Genomic DNA, 24,458 nt, shown 5'->3' with positions numbered 1-24,458 from the left:
CTGTTCAATCTAAAGGAGATGAACTTTGATGTATTTGATAGGGTTGAAGAATGATATTCAAAGTGTGTTCTTGGCTTTTATTTGTCATCTTTCATTCTTGGGCATAATGGAGGATGAGAGTTTTGTGGTTGAAACAGTTGTCATTTGGTGGATGTTGCAAATACTTTGGTGTGTCTATGAGCATAGAGAATTCAATTATTGTAGCATTCTTATACCCTTGGAGGTTAGATTATTTTGTTGGATCTTCTTATACATTTTTTATATAAATATCAAGTGGGGGAATGTTTACATTAGGTATGTTTTTCTACTTGCATATATTAAGTTCTATTATAACTTAATAGTTTGTATATGGGTAAATAATTTATATATTTCCATTAGTAATGAAGTGGGAAAAATGAGTTGCCTATGTTAGGGTGAGGACATAAGTAATTATCTTTTATTATTGTCTAATACTTTTGAAATATTGGTTTAATAAGGCATTGATGAGGGGGTTACATAGTGGACTTGTAAGGGCATATAATCCATTATTAATGGGTGTAAGATGTAATAAATCTTTCATAGGGGAGTAGAACCGTGATTAGACCCTTAGTATTATCATTTGGTGGTTTTCTAGGTCTCATTAAGTCTATACAGCAAAAGTATTTTGTAAGGTATTTTTGTCGAATTTCTATGGAAGGAGTTGGAGTTTTAATCTCATTGAAGTATTGCACGAAGAAGCTCTATGGATGTATTATAACCATTTTTATTTGACAATACATTAAGTTGTACAAAGAGATTAAGTTTTGTTTGAAAAAGTTTCTCCAAGGTACATTTGTATCTCTTATCTTTTTGTAGTTATTTTTATTCTTCTTGTCTATTTCATATTCATTTCTATGTATTATTTGCATGTTAAAATCTTATTGATTTATTTGTTTACATCACTCTGTCATTATAATGCGTCTTAATCATTTAAAACACCTCTCAATCATTTAAGATTTAAAAAATTTATAATTGGAAAAAAGTCGATTTGATTTGTAGTAATCCAATCTTACATATGATTTGAAAATTTGAAAACAACCCCAAAAAATCTTATATTTCATCCCCATCTTTATAGATTTTTTATTCTATTATATGAATGTTATTCAATTTAACAATCTTAACTTAAATTTTAAGACATTAATTTTACATGAAATATATATTTCATCCCCATCTTTAAATATTTTTTATTCTATTATATGAATGTTATTCAATTTAACAATCTTAACTTACATGAAATATAAGCAAACCTATGTGATTTACATAAGCATAATCAACCCAAGTAGATCATAACAATCATTTTTTCTTTTTTCTTTTTTTTTAAACAAATCAATTAGATGATTGCATGAGACAAGAAGTGACTTGGTCGTCTTGATATGCTAGCTCTTTGGATTTGATTTTGATTTAAACAAACGAGGTAGATAGATAGTCATGCACTCCAATAAACAAGTCCCTACTTTTTACAAGGAAGAGTTGTGTCCCATCAATGCTGTCAAATATTATTGCTGAAACAGCCTAATTGATTTCATTTATGTTTTTAACTTATAAAGTTATAGTCCTTATAACTTACCTAATATCTTACTATCATTAACACAAAGTAGCAAACAAATATTATTAAAAAATACAATCTCTTAAAACTCACTAAATGGAACATTCAAAATAATGAATGACAATGAAATGAAATCTTTTTAATGATATTCACCAATCCAAACAGTTTTTAAAATCTAAGAGTTAGAATAAATTGAATAAAAATAATCTCTTATAACTCACAAATGTTTGTAACTTTGAACATTCAAAAATAATTGAAAAATTAAAATAATTTTTTTTTAATGATGTTCATAAAACCAAACAGTCTATGAGATTCGAAATCTAGAATAAAACTAAGAAATATAATCTCTTAAAATTCACAAAAATTTTTAAAATTTGAACATTCAAGATGAATCAATGAAATGAAATTTTTTAATGACATTCACAAGATCAAACAATCTATAACATCGATGAAAACAAACTCAAGCTCCCTTCTGCACCTCTCCAAAATACACTGGGACGCCAGATCTTGTTATTGGAAAGACCCAAAATCAATAATCCTTCCCTCCCTAATTCATCATCTCCAAATCTTGTGACTGGAGATACACGAAATCAAAAAATTATTAGTCAAACGCACACAAATCATGCAAACATGCAAGTGCATCTACATGCAATGCAAAGTTACGTAACGAGTTTCAGTAACAATCATAGAGTGTAATATTCACTCGCAGGCGAAAATAAACGCTGTCCTCGAGAGCATCAGTAGAAAGGGTGGCAATTCCTCTGGCCATTAAGAAATCACCCGTTCCTCCAACCACAGAAATATCTCTGTGCTTAAGTGCAGGATCTGAACCAGCAAATGTCATAGTCCCTTTATAATCTGTGCAATTCAGAACAAACGTAAAACCAAGCCATGCACTGAAGAAATCCTTCATGTCATAGAGATAAAATCCCTGAGCTCTTCACACGGGAGGAGAAGGCAGATTATTGTCCAAAGTAATTGGGTCATTAAACACAACCAAATCTCCAAAATGGTTTTGTTCTCTCAAAATGGTGAGATTAGAGCCTTGAGGAGCTGCTATCAATACAGAAGTTGCATTATCACTATTTTCACCATTGTAGATGATATCATGAAAATACAACACCATATTTTTGCAGAGCTTTGGAAGCCTTTTCTTCCACCCATGACAATCTGCAGTTTTGAGCAGAATGGAAGACATTAGAAACCATGCTAAGCACAAATGCACAATTCTAACAACCCTAATCGCCATTGTTCAATAATTGTTCTCCACAAATGCACAACAAAAGTTTCATTTGAGGTCTATATATAGTGGTGAGATTCAAAGTAATCATGAGTTGGGTTGTTTGATTTAATAAAACCCACATGGAATCATAATGATTTTTCACATTTTGTTAACTAATTCATGTGTTGGGTGATTGATGGGGCCAGGCCATCTAATTAATGGGTCATCCCCCCTTGTTGTGGATTGCTTGGCCTTCAAGGCTCAGCTTCCGAATTTCACGCAGGTTATGGTAGTCTTATTTTAATGCTATATATGAAATGGCATAACGTACAATCTGTTCTAATCGTTAAAACATTCTGGTTTATTTGATGGATCTTGAGATCACACGCAAGCTTTACATGGTTGTATAAAGATGATATGGACAGTGCAGCGGTTCGTGGGTTGGAGGTGAATATAGTGTTGAATTCGTTGAAAACAAATGAATTTTGAGGAAAAGAAAGAATGGAAGTATATATAAATAGCTTTTACAATAAATTTAATAATGATATGAATAAATATTAATAATGGAAGATTATGACAAAGTATATATAAGAGTGTGAGATATTGATATATTGGGGGTTAAAAAAATTAAGAAATTTTTTGTCTTTAACGTTCTAATATAACATATTATTCAACAATTGAAAAGATTACAATACATTTTTAGGTTTCAAATTTTTCAAAGAAATCTAATGTCTACTATTAGGGAAGAATCAAATACAAGATGATGCCAATAACCACCTATCCAAGCCCTTTATTTGTGGACAATAATAAACAATGAGAGATAAGCTTACAAGGAGGTTCTCGACCACTTCGCTTCCAATATTTAATGACTCAAGTAAAAATATTGAATACTTTAAGTGAGACACAATATGTAATGCTTTTACAATGTTAATTTTAATTTAGAAGACCTCTATAAATATTAAATGCATTTTTTATTAAGATCAATTACCCATTTATTCACTATACATGGACAAGGAAATACAGATGATCAACTTACCAATGTTGCACAAAGGCCTATAAAGCTACATGAATGGATTGAGAAACTTCTGGTAAAGGTACGGAGAGAGATGCATGTTCTAACTAACTTCGATAACATGAAAAGACTCATTGAAGAGCTGAATCTAAGTTGTGGGAAGCCCCAAATGGTGAATGAAGTAAATATTGTAGGGAATAAACATACAATCACTCTTATAGATCTACAAGTAATGAAAAATATCCTAGAATGAGATCAAAATATCTATAACTAATTATAGATTAGGATATGGTCATCAAAATTCCAAAGATAGCTTTAAATGTATAGAAGGAAAAGCAAGAAAGGCTTGATTAACTTGCCTCTGAGTTTGAAGAAACCAAGGATACCTTAGAAAATACCTAAAGAGTGCTCTTGGAGGTAGAAGAAATATTTGAGATAGTAACAAATGCCACAAAACATGAAAATGAAGCAATAGCTAATTAAATTAAATAGGTGGTCAAAGAGCTTGATATGCTCCTAGATGAATTTGATCTAGATAGCATCAAGTAATGTAAAAGAAATACAAATATAGTGTAATGGTGGTGAAAGAGGGTGATGAAGAAATCAAGAGGAAAGCTTTTCTCTCCTCAAGAGAAGGAGTGAAAGTTTCACAAAACATTCTCCTTAACCTTTTCATTCTCCTTAACCTTTTCATGCACATTACATTTAAAAGAGGGGGGAGAATTCACTAGATCCAATCTCAATAGGAAGAGATTGAATTCTAAGTGAATTGACAATGGATTTGGAAAGTAAAAGTAACCCCTCTTTTAGAATGTAAAAGGTTGGATTATGCAATTTAAGACTAAGTGTAAAAGAGACAAAGAAATGACTATAACTTGAGATAGGAATGTGGGATGAAGCTGTGCACCTGGAATTGGCAGTAAAATGTCGAGACGAAGCTCCCCTACAAATTTGAGCGAAAGTTGTGGGGACCATGTTGAAAGTGCACACAGTCCTCTAAAAAATCCGCGCGTCGAAAAGGGTTTTTCTGCCTCTAAAAATGAAGTCCAAATCTGCAAATATAGTTGCGCACCTACAACCTACACATAGAAAAGATAGGAAAGGGGTTGGGATTGGGGGTTTTCCTACAGGTCAAACCCCAGTTTTGGAATTAACCAAATGATGAAAAGTAGTACTTGCAAGTAAATGTAAATGAAAGACTGAAATAGAATTCACCTCAAGGGAGGATGCAATTGAAATGTAGATAGAATTTCTTGTATAGAATAGAATGATGAAAGAGATCTCCTTTTCAATGGTTGAATCCTTGACTTGAATGCAACACCTAGCCTTGAAAGGAGACTTGAGATTCTCAATGAATGCCTGAATGGACACTTGAATGCTTGAATGCTTGATTTCACTTAGGATCATTATTTCCTCCTTATGTCTCTATCTTATCAACTTATCTTATGCCAATGGGAGAGAGAATGTGTCTTATATATTCGTCAATTAGGGTTCATTGACTATTTTTTTTAATCATAGGCCGACATAGGGAAAGTTTTACCACTTTCCAAATGCAACTTCCAATGAAGGATAAATGTAGAGGGGGCCCAAAATAGGGCAAGGACAGGGGCGCCACACCCTTGTCCTTCCCTAATTCAGGATAGGAAGCAGCATAGGAGAGTGTGGGGTGCAAGGAGATGCAAGCTTTGGGCAGTGTGAGCATGTCTTGGGTCTCCAGTCAGGCTTAGGGATTCAATTTGCCAATGTGAAGACCCAAATGTGGTTGAAAATTGCAAGGTCACAATTTTATGATACTACATTTGGCCCCCACTTTAGCGGGAGTATAACCGTACGCCAATACTACCAGTAAAGTATAAAGAAACAAGATTGAAAGACTTTTACCACATCAAGGAAGCAAGTTACACCAAGCCCCCAATGGACTAAGGATCTTACGACATCGATTGACAAAGTAAAAGGGAAGATCAAGAGAGAGAACCATGACTGCAAGTAGCAAGGTTCCCCTCACCATGAATCATGAAAGGCGGGGATACCAAAAACTACAAAGCAAAGCCAAGTTTAGTAAGTAATTTTGAGTATCAAGAAGGAAAATATGAGCAGAGTGTATGCCCCCATGTTAAAGAGATCGTGCATGCCTTATCGAGAGCGATTTCTTTAAGGTAGGATACACCCAGAGAGAGAGAGAGAGAGAGAGAGAGAGAGAGAGAGAGAGCACGTTATCGCAAGGATTTAGCCCCCCAATCAAGGAATAAACCCAAGGATAATGAACACAAAATATAAAAGATGAGGTAGTTTAGCTTTCCTCAGGGTCAGTATGCTATATGATAACTCATATATATCATATGTATATATGTGCATAGAATAATAGTCATTTGCCAAAGGAAGGAAACTACCTTGGAAGAAATGGAATATAAGATGTCTTTTGAGTCAACATGAAAGAGACCTAAAGAGATCTTAATGCTTTGCATCATCCTCAAGTAGACATTACTAGGGAACATAGAAGAAAAGAGATACACATAGAAGAATAATCACAAAAGAGCAAGAAAAGAGAGAGGTAGAGGATCTATGGTGCTAATGTAGCTAGTGTAGCATGCCATCCACCTCCCGATCTTGCTGATCACTATTTTGGGAAGGTAGGAAACATGCCAAAGGAATGACATCTAGCATAGCAGGTGGAGCTATCACAAGATCCAAACAAGGACTATTCTCATGTGCTAAATCACTTTGTTCATTTCTAGGAGCTAGGATTAAATATTTTGAAAATTTTGCAGATAAATTTTTGTCCACATCAACATATTCATAGTCACTATCAGAAGCATTAGGAGTTGTATTGCCATCATGAATAACATTTTCACCTATTTCTTCATCAAGATTTATAAAAAGAGGAGCGTAAACACGAATAGGAGTAAAACCATCACATGCTTTTTGCAACTTATGATTTGGAGATGTAGGTTCAACATCTTGCTTAGGAGAAAAGGGAATCATGTCAACTGTTAGAGTTTTGGGAGATTGAATATTTTGGGGAACAACTTCATGAGCTCTAGCACGACGCTTTCATCAATGGTCTCTCACACAACGATTTCATCGAGTCTTAGCGGAAGGCTAAGAAGCAGGAGGAATATTTATTAAAGGGGGAATATTCTCATCTTTGGTAGTTGGAGGTTTAGGTTGAGGTATTTTAGGTTGGACAAGAGGAGAGGCAGGCCTCTTCTCTCTATAAGAGCAAGGAGGCCGAACTGCACCATATAAAGGAGGAATGTTTTTTGTAGGAAGGAGACCAAGTCCATCATGAGGAGGAGGTACAGGCCTAACCTTAGGAGAAATATTGTTATTCTTCTTATGAGAAGGCATAGTTTCATCCATTGGAATAGGTTGGGAGTCTTCCTTAGGTGGAAGATTAGTTCTATCCGTCAAGGGAAGAACATCATCTTCAAGAAGGATGGGAATGTCAATTGTTGGATTTCTGGGTTGGCTCAAGGATAAGATCATATCTTTCTTCCACTTTTGATAAGATTGAAAGAGAGCATCACTTCTCGGCAGAAGAGATTAAAATTGTTTAGGCCAAAAGAAACCAATAGGAACACCTAGGCTTCTTTCAGCTGGTCGAAACAAGATATGGTTAATAGTTATGATTCATCCATTGTGGGGAAATTTCAAACATCTATGGATTGGAGAATAAATAGCTTTCATGGAAGATAGCCAAGGATAGCCTAACTTCACACAGAATTGCTCAAGGGAAGGAATGTTAACAAAGTTGACATCCATAGATTTAGTGTGAATCTCAATAGGAAGTGTAATAGAATCAATAGCAAGACAAGAGAATCTATCAAATAACTTAAAAACCACATTAGTGTCATCATAAATTGGTTTGTGCAAACGTATAGTGAAAATATACTCCTCACTGATGACATTAACCATGCAAGAGGGATCTATAAGCACACCACAACAAGGCATGTCTTTAATCTTTGCAACTATGTATAAAGGCCCATTAGGTGCTCTAATGGTCTCACTAGGGTCAAATGTGATACATAAGCCCTTAGGTTTTCTTTGTTTCTCTACCATATTCACCAAATTTTGAACCGTGGTAGTCACATTAGAAGGAGAAAAAGAGTTATGTTCTATCTCAATCATGTTAGAGGTATGAGAAGGTAAAGGATCAGTAAAAATCTTAAGATTTTGATTAGGAGGGGCTACTAATTTATTTCCCTTATCATTCACACCTACCACGGATATAGTATTATTATCAATCAAATCAAGGATCTTAATTTTTAATGCAAAACATTTTTCAATGTCATGACCTGGTTGACGATGAAACTGACAAGAAGAATTATTATCAAAGTAGGGTGAGGCTATCTTAGAAGGGTCGACTGGTTTTATGGGAGGAAGTTTAATAACATTTCTTTGTAACAATTGAGACATAATGCTATGTAAAGATTCATTCAAAGGAGTAAAATGTCTTTCTCTTCTGAAAAAATTTAGAAATAGGAGGCACACCTGTTCTAGCAATCATATTGTTGTTGTTGATGTTGTCATTGAATTTGATGAATCCTTTGCTTGGTTTGAACTTTAAAAATGGTTGTTGAGCACTATCATCCTTATCACTCAGAGCCATAGGAGTGGATTTCTCTAGTTGACTCACAATCAGTTGATAATTGTGAAGTGTTGCAAACAACTGCGGAAAGGAAGTAAACTCAGAAAGGAGAAGTTTGTCTCTAATATATTTTTGCAAATTAGAAATAAAAATTATTTGAATATCATTATTAGGCACTTGAAAATAAATTTGAGAACACAAATGCTTATATCTACCAATGAAATCATACACTTTTTCTTTAACACCTTGTTTACAATGCATTAAATCAGTCAAAGTGATCTTAGGACCTATGTTGTTTTGAAATTGTTGAATAAAAGAATTCGATAATTGTTGAAAAGAAGTAATAGAATAGGAAGGCAAAGAGAAATACCATTGTAAAGCCTTATCTCTCAATGTTCTAGTAAACAATTTTGCAAGCAATCTTTGAACATAAGCAAAGTCAATACACAAAGTTTGGAATGTCTTGACATGTGTTAAAGGGCCATCTTTTCCATTGTAGAGTTCCAATTGAGGGACTTCAACATGTCTAGGAGGGACTGCTCTAACAATATCAAGAGAAACTAGGCTCGCAAAATTGAACATGGGCACACTAAACTTGGATTGACTCATAGAAGCGATTTGTTGTTGCAATGATGACACTGTTTGAGCAATATTATTAATGGTCACTTCGGTTGAAGATTTCATGTTAGACATGTTTGATTGAGGTGGTGTGATGTTGTTGAAAAAAGGAATTGATTGAGAATAAGGTGGAGCAACACTATGGTAAGTAGGCATAGGAGATGATTGAGTAGGAAATGAGACACTAAAAGGAGGAATAGGATAATTGGATGAATTTCCCCCTTGCATCACATTGATTGGGTGAGAGGCAAGGGGAATACTTATTGAAGGCATGGGTAAGGATGACTTGGGATTATTGAAGAAGAGGGATTTCCTGTTACTACTTATCAAGTTGCCATTAGTTCTTATATTCAAAGTCATACTATATATTCTAGTCGGTTAGCACTATCGAATCATGCAGTCGGTATAAACAAAGAAGTCGGTATGCACAGTCTATTCGGTTACAAAAGAAAGCAGTCATAGAACACAGTGTACACCGAAGTCATCTATCGAGTATCTTTTTATGGCTACTGAGCAGTAAAGTTAACACACTGAGTTGATATTCACCGAGTGAAACATGTTACCAGATACATTGAACCTGGACATGCATATGAAAATGCATTACAAGAATCGAGGTACATCTAACCGTTATACATTGGAAATTGCACTAGAAGATTGTGTATGATTACAAGGTCAATCTAACCAATGAAATATTTTGTTTAGTTATTCATTCGAGGAATCTGGTTTGTAAGATCAAAGCAATGAATTGTATCACCGTTTTAAGAGATCTATTTATACAGCATGGATTAAAGAGCAAGGTGTGTGCATATATGTATGAAGGAAGACTGTTACAGAGACACAGAGGTCACCGAGAAGGTTTTCAGAGAACAGTCGAAGAATAGAGTAAACAGAAGGGTTTACTGAGTTACTATATGGGTTATCGAGGTATGCTATAAGCAAGGTAATCTTATTCTGAGCACATAGAATCTACTATAACATTTCAGATGTAAAGTTGCAGATGTTTGTAATGATTTTATTGTAATATTGTGAAGTTGAAAAAGAAACCTTTAACAGGGTAAAAGACTCTAACCAAGTCTATAAATTGTAAAGCCTCTAACCAGGTGCAACATTCAGAATAATGTTGTGAAATCCTTTAGCAAGGTAGATCTAACAGATCTTGTTACTCCTAACAGGGTAAGCTATCAGAAATAGCTAAACATGTAGCTCTAACCAAGCGATCTTTATTATTGCAGTAGTGAAGTTGTGGGTGCCATCCCCACCGCAGTTTTTCTCTCTAACCAAGAGTTTTTGCATAACCAAAATATATGTGTTATGGAGTGAATCATGTATGATTGTTATCTGTTTGTTTTAACTTTATTTTATGTTACTGCACTATTATGTTTATGCATAACAATAAGGTTATTATTAAAGAAAATTTTTGGAGTACTGATTCACCCCTCCCCTCTCAGTACATTAGCTTTCCATATTGGGCCTAACAATTGGTATCAGTGCTTGAATCTTGGAAAAGGGTTTAACTACCTAAAGAGAAAGATCTTATCAATGGAAGGCTATAAACAATCTCAGAGGAATGTGTATCTGCAAGAAGAGCTCGATCATGCAAATCAAGTGATTGCAGACATGCAAAGGCAAATGCAAAAATCTCTGAAAGTAAGAAGAAGATTATCTGATGACTTGCAGGATTCTCAAGAGTTAGTGGAACAAATTGAGACATCATCTGAGAATAGTATATCTGAAGAGACTGAAGAAATGATTGGATTATTGAAAGAAAAGAACAAAACATTGGTTGATCAACTAAAAGCAATGAAAAGAGAACATGAACATTTCAGTACACAAATGACTGAAAATCTAGATGCATTAAGGAGAGTTGAGGATAAAGCAAGAGATCTACAAAGAGAGAAACAACAACTTGAAGTCTTAGTATCTGATAAGAATGATGAAATCATAAGGTTGACTGGGATTCAACAAAATATGACAGATCAACTAGGTTATGCACATCATGAAGCAATTCTAAAGAATGATGAAAATCAAGCATTGAAACTTGAAGTATCAAGGTTGACTGATGAACTTGAAATAGAGAAGAAATCCAAAGAAACATTGAAGAAGAGTTATGATGCATCAAAGATATTGGATGAGCAACTGAATTCAAGAAGACCCAACAAAGATGCAAGACTCGATTACAAAGGAAAAGACTCTACCGAGAAAGGAATTCATACTACCGAGAGAGGAGAATCATCAAAGCAAGCTGGAAACAGGAATAACATCAAAAAGAAGAATCCTATTTGCTACTACTATGGAAATCAAGGTCATACTACCAACATATGCCAGATTAGAAAAGGTAAGCAACTGACTATCACTAAGTCAAATGAGTATTGTTACAATTTCAATAAATATGGTCACACATCTAATCAATGTAGGACAAAGTCTGTTAGCAACTATCAGAAGGAAAAATTCAAAGGGTTTTGTAAAAACTGCAATAGATATGGACATAGTACCGAGAAGTGCTGGTCTAAGCAAAAGAATCACATGCAGTGTGCACATCGAGCAAACACTAGAGGTTACCGAACTCACACAAATCTTTACTGACAATATGCAGCAGTACCAGGGGATTACAATACAAGGATATGGTGCGAATGTTATGGAAGATATGGACATATTAGTGCCAACTGTTTTATAAGTTTTGGAATGAACAACCAAAGATCATGGAGAAATCCTGGTATGACATGTTTTCATTGTCACAAAGCTGGAGATTTAGCTGGAGATTGCAGAGATCAACCTAGAAGAGACACTGAAGAGATAAAAGAAAAATTTAAGATGATTTGGAAAAGGAAGGAAATCATGTCAGATGAAGAAAGCACCTTACCTATCGAGTTAGGTGCACCTATTCCAAATTAATCAGAAAAGGTATGAAGGGACTGCATTCTCTAAAGGTTAAATCATAACAGTTCCTATTCTATTATGTACAAAATTCAAAATCTGCATAGTTAAGATGCATTAGTAAGCTTGAAATTCTATCAAAAAGTACTTTATAGGAAACCTGTCAAGTCGGTAAATGAAGGAAATTTGGTTACTCGGTTAAAACACAAAAAAGAGGAGTAAATCGGTTAAAGGTAAACCGAGTGCATTTAATGTTTTGACCTAACCCGCACAGAGCCCAATAAGGTATTTTGTGTACTTAAAGGTATTTTCGCAGTCATTCTCATTCACCAAGTTTTCGAGAAAGTAGAGCAGAGCGAATCAAGGCAATCAAACTTCATTCAAAGCGAATTTCAAGGTATTTACATCAAATCTCATCACACTGTTAAGCTGGTTTCCGATCTTGTCAAATTGCTATTATCTACCGAGTGTGAAGCGTCAGTCGTTTGTAAACCGTCAAACCCTAAGGATAGTTTGCTAAGTTTTTTACCTGAAATCTACAATGGCACCCAAGATCCAAGATCCTGTAGTTGTCAAGAATGTGGAGAAGCCCTCGCTGAAGTACTCTTTGACTCCTAAAGTCGCCTCTAAACCGGATGACAAAACTGCATTCTCACTCATCCTTGATCGAGTCTTGTTAGTCGAAGATGTTAGATTCTTCACCAAATGTTGTGTTGAAGAAATCGGTCATGTTGAGATTAGTGACACATATGATGAACTTTGTACCGATGGCAAAATGGATAGCAAGTACGAGCATATCAAAATTAAGGGATTAACTGAAGCCCTAGCCTATCCCCATGTGTTCAAACCCCAATGGGTTAAGTTTGTTTTAAGTAGAGTCCATGATGATTTTATGTGGCTAGAGGAGCAACCATTCAAAATCACTAAGGAAATCATTCATGTGATCACCGGGTATCCTATCTATGATCATGCACGAGCACAAAAAATGATATCACAGAAGGAGTTAATCAGTCTAACTGGAGTAGAATCTGATTACTAAGGACTGAAATAGAACAATGTCACTGATGCAGAACTTAAGTTGGCAATTAGAGTAATTGGTTACTGTTTCTTCCAATCAGCAAGGGAAAACATTGTACCATGTGCAGCAGTTAACTTAGCCTACAAAATAGTGAAAAAGGGAATGAAAGTAGACTTATGTGAAGTACTACTGAAGAACTTGTTTGAGAACCTGAACACAATAAGGAAGCCAAAGAAGAACACCTCGGCAAACACACTGAAGTTTGGTTCACTTCTTGTATGCATGTTTTTCTACTTTAAGAAGTTCTTTCCCTCAGTCGGTAAAGTAGTTTGGGAGCTACACCAACCTATCACCCATCAAATCAATGACTTTATCAAGAAATTGGGAGATAATTTTAATGATATCATGGATGACTATTTCAGTAAACTTCAAGAGAAGATGCACAACAGGTACAGGATTCCACCACAGCTGGTAGAAAAATATAAGGATGATATATGTTTTGAGGTAGACACCGATTACTATTATATGAATGTTGTTGAACCAAGGACTCAATCTTTGCCACCAATGGGTTATGAGATTGACTATGATATTACACAACAGTAAATTGATGCCTATCTTTCATTGCTAAGGCATGCTACTGAACTGAGATATGGAACTTATGAAGAGGTGAAAGAAAAGGTGAAAATGAGCATTGTAGTACCTAAAGCTACAAGAAAGGCTACCAAGATGATAAAGGTTTTATCTGAGAAATTCGGAGAAGAATCCTCCTCTACACCTATCAAAGGCACTCTTGCCATTACCGAAGAGGAATTAGAAGCTCAAGAGGAAGCAATAACATTAAGTACCGAGTTGCCTAAGGGAAAAGTTTTGAAACGAAAGAAACGGGACATTACAAAGGCCCTACCGACTCCACCAACAAAGAGACCCAACACTAGAGCATCAGCTGCATCACCGAGTAAGAAACAAAAGAGTGTTACTGTTCCCAAGGTAACCAAAACCTACAAGAAATCTACTCGAAGACTCATTTTGGCAAAAGAGTCTAGTGATACAGAATTCGATGATGCAAACAAATTTCAGATTGTAAAAAGCAAGAAGGTAAATATTCATAGTGTTGAAAACTTTTGTGCCAATCTTAAAGAATATGGTGGATTTGTAGGATTTAGATATCTTAAGTATGAGACTAGGAATAATGATGAGAAGCGACAAATTGAAGAAGCTGTCATCTGCACACTTCTAAAGTTTCGGCTAGCTCCATTAGAACTAGTAAAGTCACTTCCGAGTGAATTATACTTACATATTGATAACAGATGGAAATATGCAATGGACTCAGAGAAACAAATAAGAGAAAGAAGTCTAGTCCATCTATTTCCTGATATGTCTGTAGTAGAAATAAAGGAGCATTTGACAACATACAATTCTAAATTTCTTGTCAAACAGAGAGCCTTAAAATTGATGAATGGGCTATACATTGATGTAGAAAATGAGACAAAAGCCAAATGGCTGGATATCTTCAAACGAAAGGATGTCGGTGAACAATCTCCAATTGAAATTATTGATGTCACCGAGCAAGATCCTAATGTCACCGAGCAAGGTCCTGATGCTACCAAGCAAGACCCGGCTGACACTATTGAAATTGATGAAGATGTCATGGATACAGAAGCACCGGAGCAGGAAATGATAGAAGGCACTACCTATGCAAAACTTGTATCTAGCAAATCTATGATATTACAAGTTTAGCCTTATCCGCCAGTCAAACCACCTATCTCTACCGAAGCTCCTAAGGATACAGAACAAACCACCGAAGGTCACAAGTTTGAAGCAGCAGAAGATACAACTAAAGATCAGAAGTCTCAAGCACCGTCAAGCACTGAAAATGTTACAGCTGAGACCCCTAGTACCGAGACACCCAAGGACACCACAACGAATACAGGAACCGACCAAAGTGTTTCATCTACCGAGCAACCTACCGAGGGTCAGCAAGCCTCACAAGCACTTGTCTTAGTACAACCGACCAAAGGTAAAGAGAAGAAGGTGAGAAAGCATAGTTTCAAGATTGATTTAACTAAACCGATAGTGTTGCCCAATGTGGATATCTCAAAATTAGAAGGGCAAGCACTTACTAATTTCAGTGAACTATGCAAAGAAAAGGCCGAACAAGAAAAACAATTGGCCATTCAAAAGAAGAATAAAGTACTACAAAAGGTGAAGACACTACTAACAGATATGTTACCTTCAGCAACAGTGTCAACCGATGCAACCATCCACATTCAACTGGATGAACTCCTTACTCAAATAGAAACATCTGGAGTTGATGCATCTGAGTACTTAAGCAAACTAAAAGATAAAGAGCTTACTGCAAAGATGATAGAAGAGGTACAAAAAGCTCTTGCTATAGGAAAAGTAAAGCTTGTCAAATTCATTGTTGAATTGTCCCCTCAACTCAAGCATATTCTTTATTTATTTCAGAAACTTTGTACATTTTCCTTATTCATTAAAGATATCAAGAATAAAACTGATGCAATTGAGAAAGAGATCACCGATCTCTCCAATAAGTTGACCACCGAGCCTAATTCAGTTCAGAATTTTTATACCAAGCTTCAACAGCTCATGGCTCAACAGTTAGAACTCAGAAATGAAGAGCATAAGATCAGGATGGATATAATGACCCTACAGACATTATTCCTTCCTCATCTCTCATCAGTTCAAGAGCAGTTTAACCGAGCTACACGCCTATCTACTACATAAGAGGGAAGCACTCTTGATGGCTTAATATCCCTATTGGCTGATATTCAAGAACAAAATTCTTTAATGGAAAGTGTAAAGGATGCACTCTCAATCGCACTCACCGATGCCCGGAACAAGTATAAATCTATTTTTGATCAGTTACCACCCCCGAATGGAAATTAAGTTTTTGATGTTTGTCAAAAAAGGGGAGTAATACTACCTAGGATACTACATAAGGGGAGTAATATACTATATTTGGAGAGTGACACAGTTTTGGTAATACAGTTTTGAGTATTGTATACAGGGGAGTATACCGAGCAGAGCATGTAGAGCTAGCAGAGCACACAAGCAAAGAACAGAACTGAGCATGCAAAATCTGAGTAATATACATAATAATGATAAGGGGAGTATATCTTGATATACTATTTCATTGACTATTGTATATATTGTCAAGTGTAGTCATTTTGCAAAGTATATAGATTTTTTAGTTATGACTTTGAAAGTAGTTTTTGTCAAACATCTCAACTAATGTCAAAAGGGGAGATTGTTACTACTTATCAAGTTGCCATTAGTTTTTATATTCAAAGTCATACTATGTATTCTAATCGGTTAGCACTACCGAATCATGTAGTCAGTATAAATAGAGAAGTCGGTATGCATAGTCTAGTCAGTTACAGAAGAAAGCAGTCACAGAACAAAGTGTACACCGAAGTCGTCTACCGAGTATCTTTTTATGGCTACCGAGCAGTAAAGTTAACACACCGAGTTGATATTCACTGAGTGAAACGTGTTACCAGATACATTGAACCTGGACATGCATATGAAAACGTGTTACAAGAATCGAGGCACATCTAACCGTTATACATTGGAAATTGCACAGAAGATTGTGTATGATTACAAAGTCAATCTAACCAATGAAATATTTTGTTTAGTTATTCATTCGAGGAATCTGGTTTGTAAGATCGAAGCAATGAATTGGATCACCGTTTTAAGAGATCTATTTATACAACATGGATTAAAGAGCAAGGTGTGTACATATATGTATGAAGGAAGATTGTTACAGAGACACAGAGGTCACCGAGAAGGTTTTCAGAGAACAGTCGAAGAATAGAGTAAACAGAAGGGTTTACTGAGTTACTATATGGGTTACCAAGGTATGCTATAAGCAAGGTAATCTTATTCTGAGCACATAGAATTTGCTATAACATTTCAGATGTAAAGTTGTAGATGTTTGTAATGATTTTATTATAGTATTGTGAAGCTGAAAAAGAAACCTTTAACAGGGTAAAAGACTCTAACCAAGTCTATAAATTGTAAAGCCTCTAACCAGGTGCAGCATTCAGAATAATGTTGTGAAATCCTTTAGCAAGGTAGATCTAATAGATCTTGTTACTCCTAATAGGGTAAGTAATCAGAAATAGCTAAACATGTAGCTCTAACTGAGCAATCTTTATTATTGCAGTAGTGAAGTTGTGGGTGCCATCCCCACCGTAGTTTTTCTCTCTAACCAAGAGTTTCTGCGTAACCAAAATATATGTGTTATGGAGTGAATCATGTATGATTGTTATCTGTTTGTTTTAACTTTATTTTATGTTACTGCACTATTTTGTTTATGCATAACAATAAGGTTATTATTAAAGAAAAGGTTTGGAGTATTGATTCACCCATCCCCTCTCAGTACATTAGCTTTCCATATTGGGCCTAACATTTCCCCCATGACTAATGGTTGTAGGTATGACATTTTGAGTTGATGTAGTCATGATATTTGAAGTGAAAGTAGGAATACTAGCCATTGGAGTTGTCAAAGGAATAGAATGATTGATTTGTCTAGAAGGTTGTGAATAACCTAAGTTATTAGCACAACTCTTTATAGGCATGACAATAGAATCAACAATATGAGCAATGCCACACAATATATCAATTCCATTCTTATCACTTTGAATCATGCGCTTGAGACCTTCAATTAATGGAAGAGATTCACTATTAGGATATTCTTGGGACATCCATTGTTGAAAGTTGATCAATAGATACTCTATTTAAAGATTCTTCTTCATCATTGGAATCATCAATTGGGTAGATAGGGATGTTATTAGGATGGGAAGAATTAGCATTATCCTCATTGAAGAAGTTACCCAAATTAGGGTCCATCTCCTCGGTAATTAAAACTTGGGAAGCCTTAATTCTAATGCTTCATCTAACGGGAATAGTAGAGGTAGGACTAATAGTGGTAAAACTCATGCACTAAAGGGAAAATTTGAATTTTGAATTTTGGGAACAAAGTTTGCAAAATTGAATAATGCAAAATTCAAGGAATTTATGATTAGACAATTTGAACTTTGTTAAAAAGGAGAAATGACACAATTTCCAAAAGAATTTAAGAAATTGAGATTTAAAATTAGGGCCAATTGAATACCACTTAATTTTAAAATTAAATTTGTTAAAATTTGAATTTTTAAACTCGGGGCAGATAATAATTAACCACTTAATTTCAAATTTTTTCTTGAAAGTTGTGATATTGAAATTGGGAAGTATTTTTTATTTTAGAGAGAGAAAATTTTGAGAAAATCAGCCAATTTTCTGGATTTAAACAATTAAATACAGTCATAACAGTCTCCCAAAATTTCGGGAAAAAAGCCATGGGCCATGTTGAAAGTGCACACGGTCCTCCCAACTTTTTTGGAAATTTTCAGGGATGAGAGTTATGATAATTTTAGAGCTAACCCCCAAAAATTGGTTGATTTTACGAAGTTTAAATAGGTGAAATTGAGGTGTAAATGTGAAAATAGGACCCTATTAGGGTTTTGAAAAATACAAGAAATTGAATTGCAAATTTGAAAAAGGTCAAACCTAATGGATAAGGTCACCTTAAATAATGTTTAGAAAACTGAACTGATTGAAATTGATTGAAATTTGCACAAAATTCAATTAATTTTAAAAATTAGGGTTTTAGGACCTAACCACTGAATTTTAAAATTTTGAATTTTGGAAAAAGGAGGGAAATTGAACTTTTGAATTTGAGGCAAGAAGACAAATCAGAAAATATTCCTAGATCTGAAAACTAAATGTAAATTCAAGTTTTGCACAAGTTCAAATTAATTTTTAAAAATTAGTGTTTCGACAATTAACCTCTTAATTTTGTAAATTTGATTTGCAATTTAAACAAGACAATGATGAAATTGAATTGGACAATCAGTGCAATTTTCAGATCTAAAACAATAGATAGCAATTTTTTACAAGACACAAGTTCAATTCCAATTTTTTAAAACTAGGGTTTTGATTGCATTAACCACTAAGTTTTGTAAATTTGTAGGAAAATTAAACTTGTAAATGAAAATTATGCAATGATTTGTAATGTCAAGCATGTAAGACATTGGGTTCACCAAAATGTAATGGTGGTGAAAGAGGGTGATGGAGAAATCAAGAGGAAAGCTTTTCTCTCCTCAAGAGGAGTGAAAGTTTCACAAAAGATTCTCCTTTACCTTTTCATGCACATTACATTTAAAAGAGGGGGGAGAATTCACTAGATCCAATTTCAATAGGAAGAGATTGAATGCTAAGTGCATTGACAATGGATTTGCAAAGTAAAAGTAACCCCTGTTTTAGAATGTAAAAGGTTGGATTATGCGATTTAAGACTAAGTGTAAAAGAGACAAATAAATGACTATAACTTGAGATAGGAATGCAGGATGAAGCTGTGCACCTAGAATTGGCAGTAAAATGTCAAGACGAAGCTCCCCTGCAAATTTGAGTGAAAGTTGTCAGGACCGTGTTGAAAGTGCACACGGTCCTCCGAAAACTCTACGCGCCGAAAAGGGTTTTTCCGCCTCTGAAAATGAAGTCCAAATCTGCAAATACAGCTGTGCACCTGCAACCTACATACAAAAAAGAGAAAAAGCGAATGGGATTGAGGGTTTTCCTTCAAGTCAAAACCCAATTTTGGAATTAACCAAATGATGAAAAGTAGTACTTGCAAGTAAATGTAAATGAAAGACTAAAATAGAATTCACCTCAAGGGAGAATGCAATTGAAATATAGAGAGAGTTACTTGTGTGAATGATGAAAGAGATCTCCTCTTCAATGGTTGAATCCTTGATTTCAATGCAACACCTAGCCTTGAAAGGAGACTTGAGATTCTCAATGAATGCTTGAATGGACACTTGAATCATTGATTTCACTTAGGATTGCAATTTCCTCCTTATGTCTTTATCTTATCGACTTATCTCATACCAATGGGAGAGAGAATGTGTCTTATATATTCGTCAATTAGGGTAATTGACAGATTTTTTATCATAGGCCAACATAGGGAAACTTTTCCCTCTTTCCAAATGTAAATCCCAATGAAGGATAAATGCAGAGGGGGGCCAAAATAGGGCAAGGACAGGGGCGCCACGCCCCTTTTCCTTCCCTAACTCAGGATAGGAAGCAACATAATAGAGTATGGGGTGCGAGGAGATGCAAGCTTTGGGTAGTGTGAGCATGCCTTGGGTCTCTAGCCAAGCTTAGGGATTTAATTTGCCAATGTGAAGACCCAAATGTGGTTGAAAATTGCAAGGTCACAATTTTATGATGCTACATATAGATTTAAGTTTATATTGGATAATTAGGTAAGGAATCAAAAATCAGTTAACAAAGACAAAAAAAATGATGACACAATTGACTACGAATCAAAATAGATGATTTCAAAGAATAACTACTTGAATTTAGATTATCTCATGGAGAATGGTTTAAAAAGGAAACCAGTAAGAATTTTTAATCTCTTTCTAATTTCTATTTAGTGACTAAAACCTTACTTTATGTTATGAACAAAGGGATATCCTCTAATATGGGTTTGTTGGCTTGTTTTAATATTACAATAGTATAGTAGAAGCTAACAACATCACAAGCGTTAGGAAAATGGTGCCTCAACCTTGCATATACATAGAGCTAATATTTTAGTAAGGTTTGAATTCTCTCATATAAGATTGCTGATAAATTTTCTTTGTAAGATTATGTCTTAGAGATTTGAAGATATTAAATTTTTTTGTTTTGGCAATTGTGAACAAAAGTTTCAAAGTTAATTTTGAGGGACTTAGTGTTGGAAAGAGACACTACATAGATGATCATAGGTTGCAATTGATGGCAACTAGAGTGAAAGATTCTATCTGCAGTTCATAATTTGGTCATATTGGATGTAAGATTGAGCTATTGTAAGGTTCGATGAGTTTGAACAGGACATCTAGTAGTGTACAGTGTTTTGGTTGGCACTTCATTTCTATTGAATGTTTTGTGTTGTGAATCTTGGAAAAGTATTGTGGATATGTAATTCGACAAGTTATTCATGGTTTGTGGCCTCCGGTGATGACTCTTGAGTAAGCTGGAAGGTCCGGTGTACATGTTTTTGAGTAGAACAGTGTTCATTAGCAATAACGTGTGGATATTCATTGTGTGGACCGTGCAGAGTAATTTTGGTGATCATTTGTGTGTTTGGGGATGTTTATCCAACATATGGGAAGCGTGTGGACAATTTATTTTGGTCCACTTATGTATTTGAGTTTGGATTGAGCCAACTTGGTATACACATTTCATTTGTGTGTTATGCATTTTTGGGCCATGTAAAAGATCTAATTTGATGTTGCAGATATAAAAGAGCGATTGATATGATCATTTTTGGTATCGATGGTTGTGTGGAAATAATTTGTGAGCGATTGTGTGTAATTTCACGTGGACAAGTAAAGGATTTGTGCTCTAGAAAATTTAGTAGAATAGTAGAACAGAGCGCTGCAGTAGACCAGAGTACTTTGTGCTTAACCGAAACTGTAATTTGGCATTTTGCAAATACTGTTTATCAGTTCAAACATTCTAATTATCCTTTGTAATCATTTTGTAAGGCAGCGAGCCTTCTGGGGTTGTAGCCCTTATTGTAATTTGAGCAGTGAGCTCTAGGCAGTGTGCCTAAATGCATGCGCATTCCCCTTATTGTAATAGAGTATATTAATATTGTGGGTCTCAATCCCACCGTGGTTTTTCCCTTAACCAAGTTTCCATGTATAAATCCTAATGTTATGGTGTGGTGGATATTTGGTTTATGTGTTTGCATCTTTCTTTTGTTCGTTTGTATTAAGTGGTTGAAGAATTAGATTAAAAATGTTAAAAATTGTAGAACACTGATTCACTCCCCCCTCTCAGTGTTCCTTGATTCCAACAATTAGTATCAGAGCCTAGTTTCTCGGAAGAAGCCTAACAACTTAAGGAGGATCCAGAAAAGTGAATCAATGGATTCCAGTAGTCTTAGACAACAACTTCTTGTTGCACTTGAAGATCTTTATCAATCACAAGTTGAGGTCCAACAAGTGAAAATAAACCTTAGGGATATTGAGAACTTCATTGAATCACTGAAAGATCAGTTGAATAAGTCAACAAAAAAGAGAAAGGAACTTGTTGATAAGGAAGGATAAAGAAAGTCAAATCACTGATGAAGAAGCCTTGAAGGAGAAGACAAAAAAATGTGAGAGACTTGCTAGAGCTAATGTTGTCCAGAAGAATGAGATGGAAGTTATTGTGATGATATTGACAAAGGAGATTGAGGAAAGGAAGAAGAATGAGGAAAATCTTGCTCAGTAACTGAAAGACAAATTTGATGAATGTTTGCAAACTTCAAAATGAGAATGGACAACTAAAGATTGACCTGCAAGAAGCTAGAGAACATGAGGAAGAACTTGGAAAGCAGATCCTACTTCTAAAATTTGATCTTGAAGGTGCAAATGATTACAAAGAGAAGTTCTAAATCAGCTCATCCAAACTTGATGAGATGCTTGAAAGCTAGAAGAATGCTAACGACACAAGAGGTCCTGGATTTGAGAAAGGTGAAAGCTCCAAATCAGCACAACAGAAGAAAAATTCAAGAAGTCCTCCAGTAAGGAAAACTAATGCTCATAAGTTCAATGGTAACTATTTTGTTTGCAATAAATTTCGTCATATGGCTAGTCAATGAATAAATAGGATGAATAATAATGGTCCATCTTTCTTTAGTCAATGTTTTAAATGCAACAAGTATTGTCATAAGTCAAATGAATGCATAAGTGTGATGAAAAACTTTTAAAATAGAAGAAATGTCAGATGTTATGCATGTGGTAGGTTTGGACATGTTGCTAATCAATACAAATCAAGAGGAAATCAGATGAATTTTAGGCCTAGACAAGGAAATGTTGTTTGTTATGCTTGCAACAAATCTGGTCACATTGCTAAGTATTGCAGAAGCAGAAACATGAATAGGAGACATCTGAAAGATAAGAACAAGAGTGTAAAGGCAGATGAAAAGAGAAAGATGAAAGTTGATGAGATCAAAGAATAGATGAGGAGGAATTGGGTAAAGAAGAGAGATAATGATGCAGGGAATGGGTCCGCACCTGATTCTGGCGCTATAACCTCATCCAGTAACTGATCTAAGGCATTCAGCCTTGGGGAAGCTATCATGAAAATCTTACAACCCCCCCTATTTGAGATATGTACCTGATTCCGATAGGCTATAGAAGTAATATTTGATTATTGCATATCTATTTGAAGAATTTTTGGAAGATTTTGAGTGGATTTGAAGATCTCGATTAAAACAAATTGAAAATATAGTATCCAGAAGCATTAGGGAAAAGTGCATTTATTATACCTAAAAGCTAGGTATGTGGAGGATAAAAAGCGATTTTACCACTTTATTTCTCACTTTGTGTTTCAAGACAAGAAGTTTGGAGAGCTTTGAGAGGAGATTGGCAAGCGAGATCAAGCATCAAACTAATTTTTGAAGAAAAGATCGAAACTAATAGTAAAGGTATTTATCAGTGAAACTTCTTAGTTTGAAATTTGAAATTGCTAAAATGGTTGCATCTACCCCATTGGTTGTTGACATCATAGAGAGAGCCTGACCTTATTTCAAAAACCATCCATTTATCTCAATGGAAATGATTCGAAGAGTGCATTTTCATTTGTTCCACAAGGTGTGTTGCATATTGAAAATGTTAGGGTTTACACTCATTTCCCTATTAAGTAATTTGGAAGCACACAGATGTTTTATCTCTACACCAAGAAGATGGCATATGGAATCGGCAACTTGAAACCAAAATTTCAGATATTGGAGAACAAGGGTTTTGTACAGTTTGCTAGATTCTCAATGTTTGATGAACCTGAATGGGTCTGGAATGTGTTGAGATGTATGCATGGCGAATTCATGTGGTTGGATAAGCCCTACAAGATCACAAAGAACGCTATTAGGGATATGACAAGATTATGTTTATCCAGAGTGCTACCCTCATTGAAGGTGGTAAAGAATGAAATTGTCACAAATGCAACCGGATCTAAGTTTGATCATAGGGTAATGACAATTAATGATATTCTGAAATATGATATTAAGTTTGCCTCAATAGTAATTGGGTATAAGGTCTACTATTCTAGTAGGGAAAACACTGCTTCTGGAACAACAATTTATGGAGCATAAGAAATGATGAGAGAAGATAAGAAGTGTGACCTTTGTGCACTGCTCCGGAGTGAGATATTGGAAAAATTAAAGAAGATAAAGGAGAAAAAAAAACACTTGTTCAAATATGGAACTCTGATTTTATGTTTGTTTTTCTACTCCATGAATGAAGTGCTGAGAGTTGGTCTGGTACAGTGGGCCTTTGATAGACCTGTAGGTGTGTAGATCTAGTACTTGTACAACTCCCATGACTCTAAAGTCCATAATGCAAATATCTAGGGATACTTTAAGAATTTTTCAGAAAGAGATGCATGAGAGGGAAAGGATCCCTAAGTCAACTGTGGAGAAATATCAAGACACAATTTGTTTCACTGTTGACACTGACCAGTGATTGATGG

The 24,458-nt window shown here is 35.1% G+C and overlaps 1 protein-coding gene across 1 annotated transcript; it reads right to left on the bottom strand.

Moving 5' to 3' along the window:
• Window positions 1–1,960: 1,960 nt before the first annotated feature.
• LOC131051907 (dirigent protein) lies at window positions 1,961–2,820 on the bottom strand. Its single transcript, XM_057986507.2, is given in 1 exon segment — window positions 1,961–2,820. A coding segment is annotated over 1 exon segment (576 nt). The 5' UTR covers window positions 2,814–2,820; the 3' UTR covers window positions 1,961–2,237.
• Window positions 2,821–24,458: the final 21,638 nt, after the last annotated feature.

The sequence above is a fragment of the Cryptomeria japonica genome, chromosome 2 (genome assembly GCF_030272615.1).
Source record: "Cryptomeria japonica chromosome 2, Sugi_1.0, whole genome shotgun sequence".
Lineage (NCBI taxonomy): Eukaryota > Viridiplantae > Streptophyta > Pinopsida > Cupressales > Cupressaceae > Cryptomeria > Cryptomeria japonica.
Note: the sequence above shows the minus strand (reverse complement) of the source record. Positions and strands in the feature narration are given on the sequence as shown.